Consider the following 14,883-nt stretch of genomic DNA (forward strand, 5'->3'; position numbering starts at 1 on the left):
TTGTTGGGTGGAGGTGTTGAGTTTGGGTAGGGTGCTCTTTCCAAGAGCCGGTGCAGACTCAAAGGGCCGAATGGCCTCCTGCACTGTAAATTCAATGATAATCTATGATTAATCTAGGACAAAGGTTCGGCACAACATCGTGGGCCGAAGGGCCTGTTCTGTGCTGTATTTTCTATGTTCTATGTACTCTAAATTTATTTTAAAAATACAAAAAAAAACTTTTTTGTGCAAGAACACCCAAATTCTGATGCATTATCAACACTACTTTGAAAAAATATTCTACAATTCCATCTTTCTGACCAAAAGAGGAATATTTCACTCTTCCCTACATTATACTCCATATGCCACCTTTTTCTTCTGGTCACTTAACTGAACTCTAGGCATATAAATAATTATAAAATGGTAAAGGAGGAGTGGGGTCGATTAGGGAACAAAAAGGGGATTTCCACATGTAGGCAGGGGACATGGCTGAGGTATTAAATGAATATTTAAATGAAGTCTTTACCAAGGAGGAAGATGCTGTGCAGGTCATGGTGAAAGAGGAGGTAATTTAGTCACTAGAAGGATTGAAAATTGGGAAGTAGGTGGTATTAGATAGCCTGCCTGCACTTGAGTTGATAAGGAACCAAGACAAGATGGGATACATAGAACATAGAACATTACAGCGCAGTACAGGCCCTTCGGCCCACGATGTTGCACCGAAACAAAAGCCATCTAACCTACACTATGCCATTATCATCCATATGTTTATCCAATAAACCCTTAAATGCCCTCAATGTTGGCGAGTTCACCACTGTAGCAGGTAGGGCATTCCACGGCCTCACTACTCTTTGCGTAAAGAACCTACCTCTGACCTCTGTCCTATATCTATTACCCCTCAGTTTAAAGTTATGTCCCCTCGTGCCAGCCATATCCATCCGCGGGAGAAGGCTCTCACTGTCCACCCTATCCAACCCCCTGATCATTTTGTATGCCTCTATTAAGTCTCCTCTTAACCTTCTTCTCTCCAACGAAAACAACCTCAAGTCCATCAGCCTTTCCTCATAAGATTTTCCCTCCATACCAGGCAACATCCTGGTAAATCTCCTCTGTACCCGCTCCAAAGCCTCCACGTCCTTCCTATAATGCGGTGACCAGAACTGTACGCAATACTCCAAATGCGGCCGTACCAGAGTTCTGTACAGCTGCAACATGACTTCCCGAATCCGGAACTCAATCCCTCTACCAATAAAGGCCAACACTCCATAGGCCTTCTTCACAACCCTATCAACCTGGGTGGCAACTTTCAGGGATCTATGTACATGGACACCTAGATCCCTCTGCTCATCCACACTTTCAAGAACTTTACCATTAGCCAAATATTCCGCATTCCTGTTATTCCTTCCAAAGTGAATCACCTCACACTTCTCTACATTAAACTCCATTTGCCACCTCTCAGCCCAGCTCTGCAGCTTATCTATGTCCCTCTGTAACCTGCTACATCCTTCCACACTATCGACAACACCACCGACTTTAGTATCGTCTGCAAATTTACTCACCCACCCTTCTGCGCCTTCCTTTAGGTCATTGATAAAAATGACAAACAGCAACGGCCCCAGAACAGATCCTTGTGGTACTCCACTTGTGACTGTACTCCATTCTGAACATTTCCCATCAACCACCACCCTCTGTCTTCTTTCAGCTAGCCAATTTCTGATCCACATCTCTAAATCACCCTCAATCCCCAGCCTCCGTATTTTTTGCAATAGCCTACTGTGGGGAACCTTATCAAACGCGTTGCTGAAATCCATATACACCACATCAACTGCTCTACCCTCGTCTACCTGTTCAGTCACCTTCTCAAAGAACTCGATAAGGTTTGTGAGGCATGACCTACCCTTCACAAAGCCATGCTGACTATCCCTGATCATATTATTCCTATCTAGATGATTATAAATCTTGTCTCTTATAATCCCCTCCAAGACTTTACCCACTACAGACGTGAGGCTCACCGGTCTATAGTTGCCGGGGTTGTCTCTGCTCCCCTTTTTGAACAAAGGGACCACATTTGCTATCCTCCAGTCCTCTGGCACTATTCCTGTAGCCAATGATGACATAAAGATCAAAGCCAAAGGTCCAGCAATCTCTTCCCTGGCCTCCCAGAGAATCCTAGGATAAATCCCATCAGGTCCCGGGACTTATCTATTTTCAGCCTGTCCAGAATTGCCAACACCTCTTCCCTACGTACCTCAATGCCATCTATTCTATTAGCCTGGGGCTCAGCATTCTCCTCCACAACATTATCTTTTTCCTGAGTGAATACTGACGAAAAATATTCATTTAGTATCTCGCCTATCTCTTCAGACTCCACACACAATTTCCCTACCCTGTCCTTGACTGGTCCTACTCTTTCCCTAGTCATTCGCTTATTCCTGACATAGGATACATCCAATGATACTGAGGGAGACGCGTGTAGAAATTGCAGAGGCCCTGGCCATACTTTTCCAATCGTCCTTAGACTTGCGTGGTGCCAGACTACTGGAGAAATGCAGATGTCCAAAACAAGGTGTGAAGATAAACCTAACCACTACAGACCAGTCAGCTTAACATCTGTGGTGGTGAAACTTCTGAAAACATTAATTCAAGGCAAAGTTTATGATCACTTGGGTAAATGTGGGTTAATCAAGGAAAACCGATGCAGATTTGTTTAGAGCTAATTGTGTTTAACTAACTTGCTGGAGTTTTTTGATGAGGCAACTGGGTTGACCAGGGCAATGCTGCTGATGAGACACTCCACGGCATTGATAAATTGCTGTACAACAAACCTGTGAGCAAAGTTATATAAAGCAAGAAGGTTAGGTTGAATTTGTACAGAACATTGGATCAACTTCAACTGGAATATGGCATCTAGTTCTGGGTGCCGCACTTTCAAAAGAATGTGAAAGCATTAGAGCAACTGCAGAAAAGATTCAGCAGAGGTGTCCAGGCTCGGTGGGAGGGTGCAGATATGTTTCCGTGTCATTTGGATAAGCTGAGTGAGTGGGTAAATGCTTGACAGATGCACTGTAATATGGATAAATGTGAGATTATCCACTTTGGTAACAATAAAATGAAGGCAGATTATCATCTGAATGGCTATAAATTGAGAGGGGACAATGTGTAGCGGGACCTGGGTGTACTTGTACACCAGACACTGAAGGTCAGCATGCAGGTACAGCAGGTGGTAAAGGTCAGCATGCAGGTACAGCAGGTGGTAAAGGCGGCAAATGGTATGTTGGACTTCACAGCGAGAGGATTCGAGTACAGGAGCAGGGATGTCTTGATGCAATTATACAGAGCCTTGGTGAGACCTCATCTGGAGCATTGTGTGCAGTTCTGGTCTCCTTATTTGAGGAAGGATGTTTTTGCTCTAGAGAGACTGCAACAAAGCATTACCAGATTGATTCCTGGACAGCAGGGCTGATGTATGAGGAGACATTGAGTCGGTTAGGATCGCATTCGCTGGAGTTGATGAGAATGAGGGGGGATCTCATAGAAACCTATAAAATTCTAACAGGACTAGACCGGGTTAATGCAAAAAGGATGTTCCCAATGGTGGGGGTGTCCAGAACCAGGGATCACATTCTGAGGATAGAAATGAGACATCTCTTCACCCAGAGAGTGGTCGGCCTATGGAATTCATTACCACAGGAAGTAGTTGAGGCCAAAGCATTGTATGTTTTCAAGAAGCAGTTAGATATAGCACTTGGAGGAGGGGGACAGGAATGAAAGGATATGGAGGGAAGTCTGGATCAGGCTATTGATTTGAATGATCAGCCATGATAATGCATGGTGGAGCAGGCTTGAAGGGCCGAATGGCCTCCTCCTACCCCTATCATGTCCAGGGATTTGTCAGATTTTGGTTCCAGTAATCCCTTTTCTACTAATTTGTTGAGTACTTTAAGGTCCTCACTGTCATTAGTCCCTGGGTTCCCCACTATTTCCAGTCTGTACTGTGTGTTTTCTGCTATGAAGATGGAAACAAAATATTTGTTGAGCCTCTTTAACATTTCCCATTATAATTTTTCCTGACTGCTTTGCTTTCACTAGTCTTTTCCTTTTTTTATGTACTTCTAAAGCTATGTTACTTTACACTCATTCTATGACCCTCTTTCAATTTCTTGGCCATTTCTTGCTGATAGCTTTAGATCCTCCATCTTTTTGGCAACTATCAAGTCTTTGTTTAATCTAATGCTATCCTTAATGTTTCTAGTTAGCTGTGACTGTACCATTTTTCCAGTGGTGCTTTTGTTCTCTGAAGGAATGTTTGTTTAAATCCCCAGTCCAGGTAGCCCTACTATTTTTCTATCTACTATCTATCTGCTATTTTTTTTCGGGTTAGGTAATTTATTTTACTTGCAAAAGTCAGGATTTGAAAGCTTTTAAAATAGCCTTTCTTCAACTGGGGAGCGCTTTATCCATCAAAACTAATTGCTAGACTCGTCCTTTCAGGGAGTAAAGAGATGAATCATTGGGTCTCAAAGGATTCAATGGCAATGAGCATATTGCTTTGTTTCTTTTGAGGCAGTTTGTGATATGCCAATACAATTTCATGTTTATCTTGCTCACTTATAGTCTAAGAAGCTTCCATAGAGTTGTGCCCAGAGCCGGTGTTTCTATGGCTTGTCCAGTTCAGTTTCTGGTCAAGGCTAATCTCTAGGATGTTGACAAGTGAGGGATTCAGTGATGGTAATACCATTGAATGCCCAAGAGTAAATGGTTAGATATAAATACTGGGGCTTCAAAAACAGGTCAAAAGCTGGCAATTCTGTAGTGAGTAACTCTCATCCTGACTCTCCAAAACCTGTCGAAGGCACTAGTCAGGAATGTAATCGAATACTCCACTTGCCTGGATGAATGCAGCTCCAACAGCACTCGGCGAAACGTAACAGTATCCCAGGCAAAGCTGTCCCCTTGATCGGAACCCTCTCCACCCAACAGCTTAAAGATTCACTCTAATACTGGTGCAAAGTAGCAGCAGTGAGTATCATCTACAACTGGTACTGCAGCAATTCACAAGACTCCTTTGACCGGGACCTTAAAAGCAAAAGCAGCAGGTGTATGGAAACATCAAAACTACCTGCAAGTTCCCACTCCATCCTGACAGAGAAATATATCATTCTTCCTTCACTCTTGCTGTAACAAAATCCTGGAACACTCTCCGTGTAGCTGTAAAAGGTAACGTTGCCATAGGAATGACCATAGGCTGCTTTCCCTTTGAGGGGGAGAGCTGACTGCTGGTGATTTAACCTGAGGACCACCACACCTCAGGTGAGGGGCAAGGTTGAGAAGGCAGGGTCTTCATGAATAACCTGTAGCTGTATGTACACCATGTGGATTGTAGTTGCTCCAGAAGGCAGCCCACCATTAACTTCTTGCGGATAATTTAGAATGGACAATCCACATTTGTCCAAGCGACTGATAATTTTGTCCGTAATTATTGTTACTAAAAGCTTTCCCACCTCCTGAGGTTAAACTGATTGATCTCTAGTCTGTAGAAGGATCATTTAGACTTGAAACGTTAACTCTGTTTCTCTCCACAGATGTTGCCAGACTTGCTGAGTTTATCCAGAATTTTCTGTTTTTCTTTCAGCTTTTCAGCATCTGTAGTATTTCACTTTTATTGGCCTGTAGTCACTTGGTTTATCCCAACACCCTTTATTAAACAAGAGTGTAACATTTACAATTCTCCAGTCCTCTGGTATCTAAGGAGGATTGGAAAGTTCTGGTCCATGCCTCTGCAATTTCCACCCGTACTACTTTCAGCATCCTCTGGTGCATCTAATCTAGGTCAGGTGACTTATTAATTTTAAATAGTGGTTTTTCTGAAATCTCTTCACCAGTTTTTAGCCTGTGCAGTATTTCATCTGCTTCCCTCTTTCACAATGACGTTGGCATCTTCCTTTGGAAAGATGGTTGCAAATATTAATTTTGTACCTCAGCCGTGCCTTCTGCCTTGATGTTTCACAGAATAACTTATTAATTCCTCATCTGCCCATCCCTTTTACCACCCTTTCTACTTGTATGCCTAAAAAAGACTTTGGACTTTTTATATTAGTTGCCAGCATTTTCCCATACTCTCTTTTTGCTTTTCTGATTTCCTTTATCACTTTCCCTTTGAACTTGCTGTATTCAGCCTGATTCTTACTTGTATTATCTATCTGACATCTTTACCCATTTTACTTTCTTTTACCTCATCCAAGAGCTCCGGATATATTTGCCCTACCTTTCTCCCCCTTGGGAATGTAGCGTTGATGTATGTGACATTAGGGTAACCTAATAGGGTAACTAGGGTATCTGGGGCAGTTCTGTTCTCAGTTGACCCCCATCCCCCAAATTATTTATTTTTACCCTTGATTGTTTCTTGTACTTTTTGACAGCCCAGGTCAGTTCAATCTTGTGATGCTATGATCACTATTTCCTAAATGTTTCCTTACTAACACTTCATTCAATTGACCCACGCCATTCCCAAGACCAGATTCAGTAATACCTCCTTCCTTATTGGACTTAAACATATAAATGTAAACAATTCTCCTGATTACATTAGAAACTCTAGCCCCTCTTGCCCTTTGCACTATTAATACCTCCGTTTATATTTGGATAATTAAAATCCCCCATTATAAATACTCAATAGTTCTTCCACCTCTGTAATTTCCCTTATAAATTTGATCTCCGAAATTTTCTTCACCTGTAGAATGCACTCAGGGATGTAATGGTGCTGTTTTCTCTTGGCCCTAACCAAATGGATTCAGTCCTTGATCACTCTAGGACATCCTCTCTAATGTTTTACTTAATGATACTGCTACCTCTCCTCCTTTCTTTCCTATCCTGGAGAATAAAAATCTGGAATTAAAAAGCTAGTCTTGGATGGCGCCAGTGGTGGCTCATGGTGCTGAGGACCCAGGTTCGATCCCGGCCCCGGGTCAGTATCCGTGTGGAGTTTGCACATTCTCCCCATGTCTGTGTGGGTTCCACCCCCACAACCCAATGATCTGCAGGGTAGGTGGATTGGCCACACTAAATTGCCCCTTAATTGGAAAAGTTCTGTCACCATTACCTGGTCTGGCCTAAATGTGATTTCAGACCCACAGCAATGTGGTTGTCTCATAAATGCCCTCTGAAATGGCCTAGCAAGCCGCTCAGTTATAGAATCATAGAATTTACAGTGCAGAAGGAAGTCATTCGGCCCATTGAGTCTGCACAACCCCTGGGAAGAGCACCTCTCCCTATCCCAGTAACTCCGCCCAACATTTTTGGACACTCAGGAAAATTTAGCATGGCCAATCTACCTAACCTGCACATCTTTGGACTGTGGGAGGAAACCCACGCAGACACTGGAAGAACATTTCGACTCCGCACAGAGAGTGACCCAAGCCGGGAATCAAACCTGGTATCCTGGAGCTGTGAAGCAATAGTGCTAACTACTGTGTTTCAAACCACTACAAAGTCTAAACGGTGACCACTCATCGTTCTCACTAACATCTGGGGCTTGTGCCAATATTGGGACAGCTATATCACAGACTAGTCAAGTAACAGCCTGACACATTGTCTATAAGGTTTGATTCCATGAGGATAATGCCCCAGACACCACCATCGCCATTGCTATGTCCTGTGCGACTGATAAGATAGACCCACCAAAGTAGCGAAGGAAATCTTCTACCCTTATCCGGTCTCACCTACATATGACTCCAGACCCACAGCAATGTAGTTGACTCTTAGCTGCCCTCTGAAATGGCAAGCAAGCCACTATAAGGGCAATGAGAGATGGGTAGCAGATGTTGACCATGCCGGCAACATGTCCCATGAAAGAAAAGTAAGAAAACCTTTTAGATCAGAAATTGAGGTGGACCAAATGTGCAGCCAAGATGCAAACTCTGTGTGCTGGATCCTTTGTCCTGGAATGCCCAGAATATGTTCCCTGAAGGGACGGAGAATCGGGCATTGGGACAAAATTGGGATCGGTGCCCAAACCTTCCGCTGGTGACATGAACGGGCTCCACGCTAGCGGGAGCATGTAAATAAATCTATTTAGTGGGCCCAGCACCCTATGCTCTGCCCTCCCGCGATTCTCCGATCCTCACGGCCAGGAATCACATGAGCGTAGTTCACTTGCGGCCTCTGCAATCGATGCCTCCCTTGGCCCACCGCGCCAGGACCACAAAAGCACCGCACTGCACCCCAGCCCCCAATGCCTGGATTTCCTGGGTGCCCTCACCTGGGACCCATGTAGTAGGGGGAGGTGGGGGTGCTGGTTGGGGCACCCCTGACCTTATTATCTGGTCACCTGCTCAAGATGGTGGCCCGATCGTGGGGCTTCCTGGGAATCCCCCTCATTCCACACTATGCATAAATTTACATGGCGTGAAACACTGAGTTGCATCTCGCTTTACGGACCGCAAGGGGATCGTAAAACTGGTGCAATTCAAGTTTGCCGCGAGAACGCAGTATCCCAAACCCTAATCCAGTCTTGTATTTTTGCCAGGGAATATTAGAGTTACATTATCTGCTGTTAATTCTGTGAAATGTTTGTGGATCATTATTTTATTTATTTTTTGCTATCAGAACTTAATTCTAAATACTCAATGATTGATTCTACAGGGCTGATCCTCGTAAATGAGCCTTATTACAATGAGGCTGGGTTTGACAGTGACCGTGGCCTTCAGGAGGGTTATGAGAACAGTCGATGTTACAATGAGATGGCTCTTATAAAACTGGTGCAATCTATGACTCAGCTCGTTCAGAAACCTGTGGAAATATTTGAACAAGAAATAAAAGAGCACTTCGGCACCAATGGGTGGCGACTTGTATATAGAATGGAGTCTTGGCTGGAAATCAATGAAATGATCCAAAGAAGCATTGAACTTAACAATAGTGCTGATGATGAGCCTATTCCGATCTCTTCTGATACAACCGAGAGTCAAGTGGAGCCGCTCCCGCCATCTGCAGCACAGATGGTTGCTGAATCTGTTCAGGCCACTAAGGGACTTGGAGTAGAAAATTCTGATGACCATGTGAGCGATATGCAGCAGAGGTTTTTAGCAGAAGCTGGTTCAGATGAAAATATATGTCTAGAGACTGATTCTACTGAACAACTACCAACTGAAACTTGTTCCCTAACTTTAGAACAGAAGGGATCGTCACAAGCTGTTGTCAAGCCAAAAAGGAGGCGAAAGAGTTATAGGAGCTTCCTCCCTGAGAAGCGTGGTTACCCTGACATAGGATTCCCACTGTTTCCCCTCTCCAAAGGGTTTGTAAAAAGCATCTGTGGCTGCCTGCAGCAGTATAAGGCAACCTTAATTGAGTCTGGAATTCCAGAGCGACGAGAGGAGAGATGAGCACAGTATCGATCCTACAGGTTTACAAAGTTTTCTAGACTTTTGATAATTGTGTAATATTAAAACAAAAGGCTTGTGAGCAAATCAAGACTGCTCACTTTTTGTATTTGGAGTGGAGTACGATGAATGAAAATGACGGGGTTGGGGGGGGGGGGCCCAGCCTGAGCATTTTAAAGCATGAAATGTCTGGTAAACTGCATCGCTGGCCTTGGAATGGCTGCAAACTGACACCATAGAGATGTACAAATTTCATTGATAAATGTTTCTTCCAATAATGTTAAACCTGAATTTGTAGCTTGAGATGTAAACAGTATTTAATCTAAAGTTAAATGTCTGCAGGTGTGGGCTTGATTAAGTTCCAAACGCTCGGTTTCTTCCTATTCATGTAGATTGTTCCTGTGAGTGCTTTTAAAAATTTATTTTCAGTTGCCTTATACGAGTGTAATATAAGAATTTACAATTAAATTGGCCTTAAAGATTTCTCTGGACAAGGGTTTCCACCTTTTGACTTCATGTTTTTACTGTGATTACAGATTACAAACCACCAGTACTGCCCAGTATTATCAAAATCTGGGGAGTAGGTGCAAGTGTAGAACATAGTTGCCGTGATGGCAAGACATTCCGAATAATTTAAAAGTCTGATCTATTGCACAAATGTAAATAACTCATTTTGGTCATTGAAACTAAATGTTGTTTAGAGTTGTAAAGTTCCCCCTTTGGATTACATCATAGAATCATAGAAATTACAGTGCAGAAGGATCCAAATTTTTAATTCTTACCTGGCCACAGGAGAGGTACCAGAGGACTGGAGAACAGCTGATGTGGTCCCACTATTTAAGAAAGACTGAAAGGATAAGCCATGGAACTACAGGCCAATGAGTCTCACGTCAGTGGTAGGGAAACTAATGGAGAAAATTCTGAAGGAGAAAATCTATCTCCACTTGGAGAGGAAATGTTTGATTAGGAATAGTCAGCATGGCTTTGTCAGAGGGAGGTCATGCCTAACAAATTTGATTGAATTTGCTGATCACGTGACTTAATTGTGCAGATGAGAAAGAATTGGTGGATGTTGAGTCTGGAGAAGGGTGTGTAGATAGCCTGGGTCACATTGAGATCCAAAAAGACAAGGTGAGGTGTTGGGCGTCTTGAAAAATATTAAGGTAGATAAGTCCCCAGGGCCTGATGGGATCTACCCCAGAATACTGAAGAAGGCTAGAGAGGAAATTGCTGAGGCCTTGACAGAAATCTTTGGATCCTCACTATCTTCAGGTGATGTCCCGGAGGACTGGAGAATAGCCAATGTTGTTCCTCTGTTTAAGAAGGGTAGCAAGGATTTTCCAGGGAACTACAGGCCGGTGAGCCTTATGTCAGTGGTAGGGAAATTACTGGAGAGAATTCTTCGAGACAGGATCTACTCCCATTTGGAAGCAAATGGACGTATTAGTGAGAGGCGGCATGGTTTTGTGAAGGGGGGTCGTGTCTCACTAACTTGATAGAGTTTTTCGAAGAGGTCACAAAGATGATTGATGCAGGTAGGGCAGTGGATGTTGTCTATATGGACTTCAGTAAGGCCTTTGACAAGGTCCCTCATGGTAGACTAGTACAAAAGGTGAAGTCACACGGGATCAGGGGTGAGCTGGCAAGGTGGATACAGAACTGGCTAGGTCATAGAAGGCAGAGAGCAGCAATGGAAGGATGCTTTTCTAATTGGAGGGCTGTGACTAGTGGTGTTCCACAGGGATCAGTGCTGGGACCTTTGCTGTGTGTAAATGATTTGGAGGAAATTGTAACTGGTCTGATTAGTAAGTTTGCAAACGACACAAAGGTTGGTGGAATTGCGGATAGTGATGAGGACTGTCGGAGGATACAGCAGGATTTAGATTGTTTGGAGACTTGGGCGGAGAGATGGCAGATGGAGTTTAATCCGGACAAATGTGAGGTAGGGAATATACAGTGAATGGTAGGGGCTGTTTAGCAGGGCTAAATTGCTGGCTTTGAAAGCAGACCCAGGCAGGCCAGCAGCACAGTTCAATTCCCGTAACAGCCTCCCCGAACAGGTGCTGGAATGTGGCGACTAGGGGCTTTTCACAGTAACTTCATTTGAAGCCTACTTGTGACAATAAGTGATTTTCATTGAAAGAGTATTGAAAGTCGGAGAGATCTAGGTGTACAGATCCACAGGTCACTGAAAGGGGCAACACAGGTGGAGAAGGTAGTCAAGAAGGCATACGGCATGCTTGCCTTCATTGGCCGAGGCATTGAGTATAAGAATTGGCAAGTCATGTTGCAGCTGTATAGAACCTTAGTTAGGCAACACTTGGAGTATAGTGTTCAATTCTGGTCGCCACACTACCAAGGATGTGGAGGCTTTAGAGAGGGTGCAGAAGAGATTTTCCAGAATGTTGCCTGGTATGGAGGGCATTAGCTATGAGGAGCAGTTGAATAAACTTGATTTGTTCTCACTGGAATGACGGAGGTTGAGGGGCGACCTGATAGAGGTCTACAAAATTATGAGGGGCATAGACAGAGTGGATAGTCAGAGGCTTTTCCCCGGGGTAGAGGGGTCAATTACTAGGGGGCATAGGTTTAAGGTGCGAGGGGCAAGGTTTAGAATAGATGTACGAGGCACGTTTTTTACACGGTAGTGGGTGTCTGGAACTCGCTACCGGAGGAGGTGGTGGAAGCAGGGACGATAGTGACATTTAAGGGCATCTTGACAAATACATGAATAGGATGGGAATAGAGGGATACGGACCCAGGAAGTGTAGAAGATTGTAGTTTAGTCGGGCAGCATGGTCGGCACGGGCTTGGAGGGCCGAAGGGGCCTGTTCCTGTGCTGTACATTTCTTTGTTCTTTATGATAGTGCAGTTGATGTAGTTTACATGGATTTCTGCAACGCATTTGACAAGGTCTCACATGGTAGACTTATAAAAAAGGCAAATGCACCTGGGATACAGGGAACTTGATCAGGTGGATTCAAAGCTGTCTGAGACAGAGGGTGATGACAGGCGGCTGCTTTAGTGACTGGAAGCCAGTGTCCAGGGACATGCCACAGGGATCTGTGCTGAGTCCCCTTTTTGTCATTTATATAAACGGCTTGAATGACTGTGGGGGGTAAGATCAGTAAGTTTGCAGATGACACAAAGATAGGCCGGGTGGTTAAGTGAGGCTGAGTGACTTGGGTTACAGGAATATATAGACGGGATGGTCAAACGGGCAGAAAAGTGGCAGATGGAATTTAATCCTGAAAAGTGTGAGGTGTTGCACTTTGGAAAGAGCTATTTGACAAGGAAATATTCAATGAATGGCCTGACACTGGGAAGTCCTGAGGAACAAAGACCTTGGTGTGTTTGTAAAGGGCAGGTTAATAGGGTGGTGAAAAAGGCCTTTTATCAATCGAGGCATAGATTATAAAACCAAGGAAGTCATGTTGGAGTTATATAGAACTTTGGTGAGGCCACAGCTGGAGCACTGTGTGCAATTCTGGTCACCACATTATAGGAAGGATGTGATTGCACAGGAGGGGGTGCACAGGAGATTCACCAGGATGTTGCCTGGGATGGAACATTTCAGTTATGAAGAGAGGTTGGATGAGCTTGGGTTGTTTTCTCTGGAGCAGAGAAGACTGAGGGGCGACCTGATCGAGGTGGACAAGATTATGAGGGTCATGGACAGGGTGGATAGGGAGCAGCTGTTCCCCTTAGTTGAAGGGTCGGTTACGAGTTCAAAATGAGGAGCGGGACATTCAGGGTGATTTGAGGGAACGTTTTTTTTAACCCAGAGGGTGGTGAGGGTCTGGAACGCACTGCCTGGGAGGGTGGTGGGGGTCTGGAACGCGCTGCCTGGGAGGGTGGTGAGGGTCTGGAATGCACGGCCTGGGAGGGTGGTGAGGGTCTGGAACGCACTGCCTGGGAGGGTGGTGGGGGTCTGGAACGCGCTGCCTGGGAGGGTGGTGAGGGTCTGGAATGCACGGCCTGGGAGGGTGGTGAGGGTCTGGAACGCACTGTCTGGGAGGGTGGTGAGGGTCTGGAACGCACTGCCTGGGAGGGTGGTGAGGGTCTGGAACGCGCTGCCTGGGAGGGTGGTGAGGGTCTGGAATGCACGGCCTGGGAGGGTGGTGAGGGTCTGGAACGCACTGTCTGGGAGGGTGGTGAGGGTCTGGAACGCACTGCCTGGGAGGGTGGGAGAGGCGGGTCTGGAACGCACTGTCTGGGAGGGTGGTGAGGGTCTGGAAGGTGCTGCCTGGGAGGGTGGGAGAGGCGGGTTGCCTCACACCCTTTAAAAAGTACCTGGATGAGCACTCGGCACATCTTAACATTGGAGGCTCTGGGCCCAGTGCTGGCCAATGGGATTAGAATTGGCAGCTCAGGTGCCTTTCATGCAGCGGTGCAGACTGGACGGGCCGAAGGGCCTTTTCTGCGCTGTATCTTTCTGTGGTTCTGTGAGAGCTGTCACAGAGGTGAGTCAAGCAACAGCCTTGGTCATACTCACAGAATCATACCTCACAATATCCCAGACATCGCCATGGCCAACCTTGGGTGTGTCCTTTCTCATGAGTAGGACCAACCCAGCAGAGGTCATGGCACAGTGATCTGCAGATGGGAGGCTGTTGTCCTGGAAATCCTCAACATTGACGACATCAAATCCAATGAGGTCCCATGGCATCAAGACAAACATGGGCAAGGAAATGCCCTGCTGATTACCACCTGCTACCCCACCCAATTGAAGCACACGGAGGGTGTCAAGAACACAATGTACTCTAGGTGGGGTGACCTTCGATGACCAGTAGCTCGATATGGTGGCACGGTGGTTAGCACTGTTCCCAGGTTCGATTCCCGGCTTGGGTCACTGTCTGTGCGGAGTCTGCACGTTCTCCCTGTGCCTGCGTGGGTTTCCTTCGGGTGCTCTGGTTTCCTCCCACAACTCCAGCACGACTTGTGACATTAAATTTTATAGCACCACTACTAGCATTGCAACTAGACATGGTCTTCAGGTGGTGAGGGAACCAACAAGAGGGAAAAACCTACTTGATCATGAAAATGAAATGAAAATCACTTATTGTCACAAGTAGGCTTCAATGAAGTTACTGTGAAAAGCCCCTAGTCGCCACATTCCAACGCCTGTTCGGGGAGGCTGGTATGGGAATCGAACCGTGCTGCTGGCCTGCCTTGGTCTGCTTTAAAAGCCAGCGATTTAGCCGAGTGTGCCGAGATCATCTCACCGAGATGAGCCGAGATCATCTCACCGAGATGAGCCGAGATCATCTCGCCAGTCTACTTGTCTCACATGCATCTGTCCATGACATTACTGGCGGGAGCAACCCCCACACAGTCCATGTAGAGATAAATCCCATCTTCACATTAAGTCCGCGCTCCATTGTATTGTCTCGAACAACACTATAAACGGGATAGATTTTGAACAGATCTAACAGAAAACTGAGCATCCATGAAGTGCTGTGGTGCAGCTACAGATTATTAAATGACTGCAATCGGTGACCTCATGGTCTGGCATATGCCCCACTCTACCATT

At 45.4% G+C, this 14,883-nt stretch overlaps 1 protein-coding gene across 3 annotated transcripts in view; it reads left to right on the forward strand.

The window, feature by feature from the left end:
- ube2o (ubiquitin conjugating enzyme E2 O) overlaps positions 1-9,844 on the forward strand; it is a 202,426-nt gene extending 192,582 nt beyond the window's left edge. For all 3 annotated transcript variants that reach the window (XM_072483904.1, XM_072483905.1, XM_072483906.1), the window contains one exon: positions 8,617-9,844. In XM_072483904.1, coding sequence (XP_072340005.1) covers positions 8,617-9,353 — 737 coding nt within the window. In that variant the 3' untranslated portion in view covers positions 9,354-9,844. The remainder of the gene's footprint in view (positions 1-8,616) is intronic.
- The last annotated feature ends 5,039 nt before the right edge of the window (positions 9,845-14,883 follow it).

Source organism: Scyliorhinus torazame, chromosome 18, assembly GCF_047496885.1.
Source record: "Scyliorhinus torazame isolate Kashiwa2021f chromosome 18, sScyTor2.1, whole genome shotgun sequence".
In the NCBI taxonomy this organism is placed as follows: domain Eukaryota; kingdom Metazoa; phylum Chordata; class Chondrichthyes; order Carcharhiniformes; family Scyliorhinidae; genus Scyliorhinus; species Scyliorhinus torazame.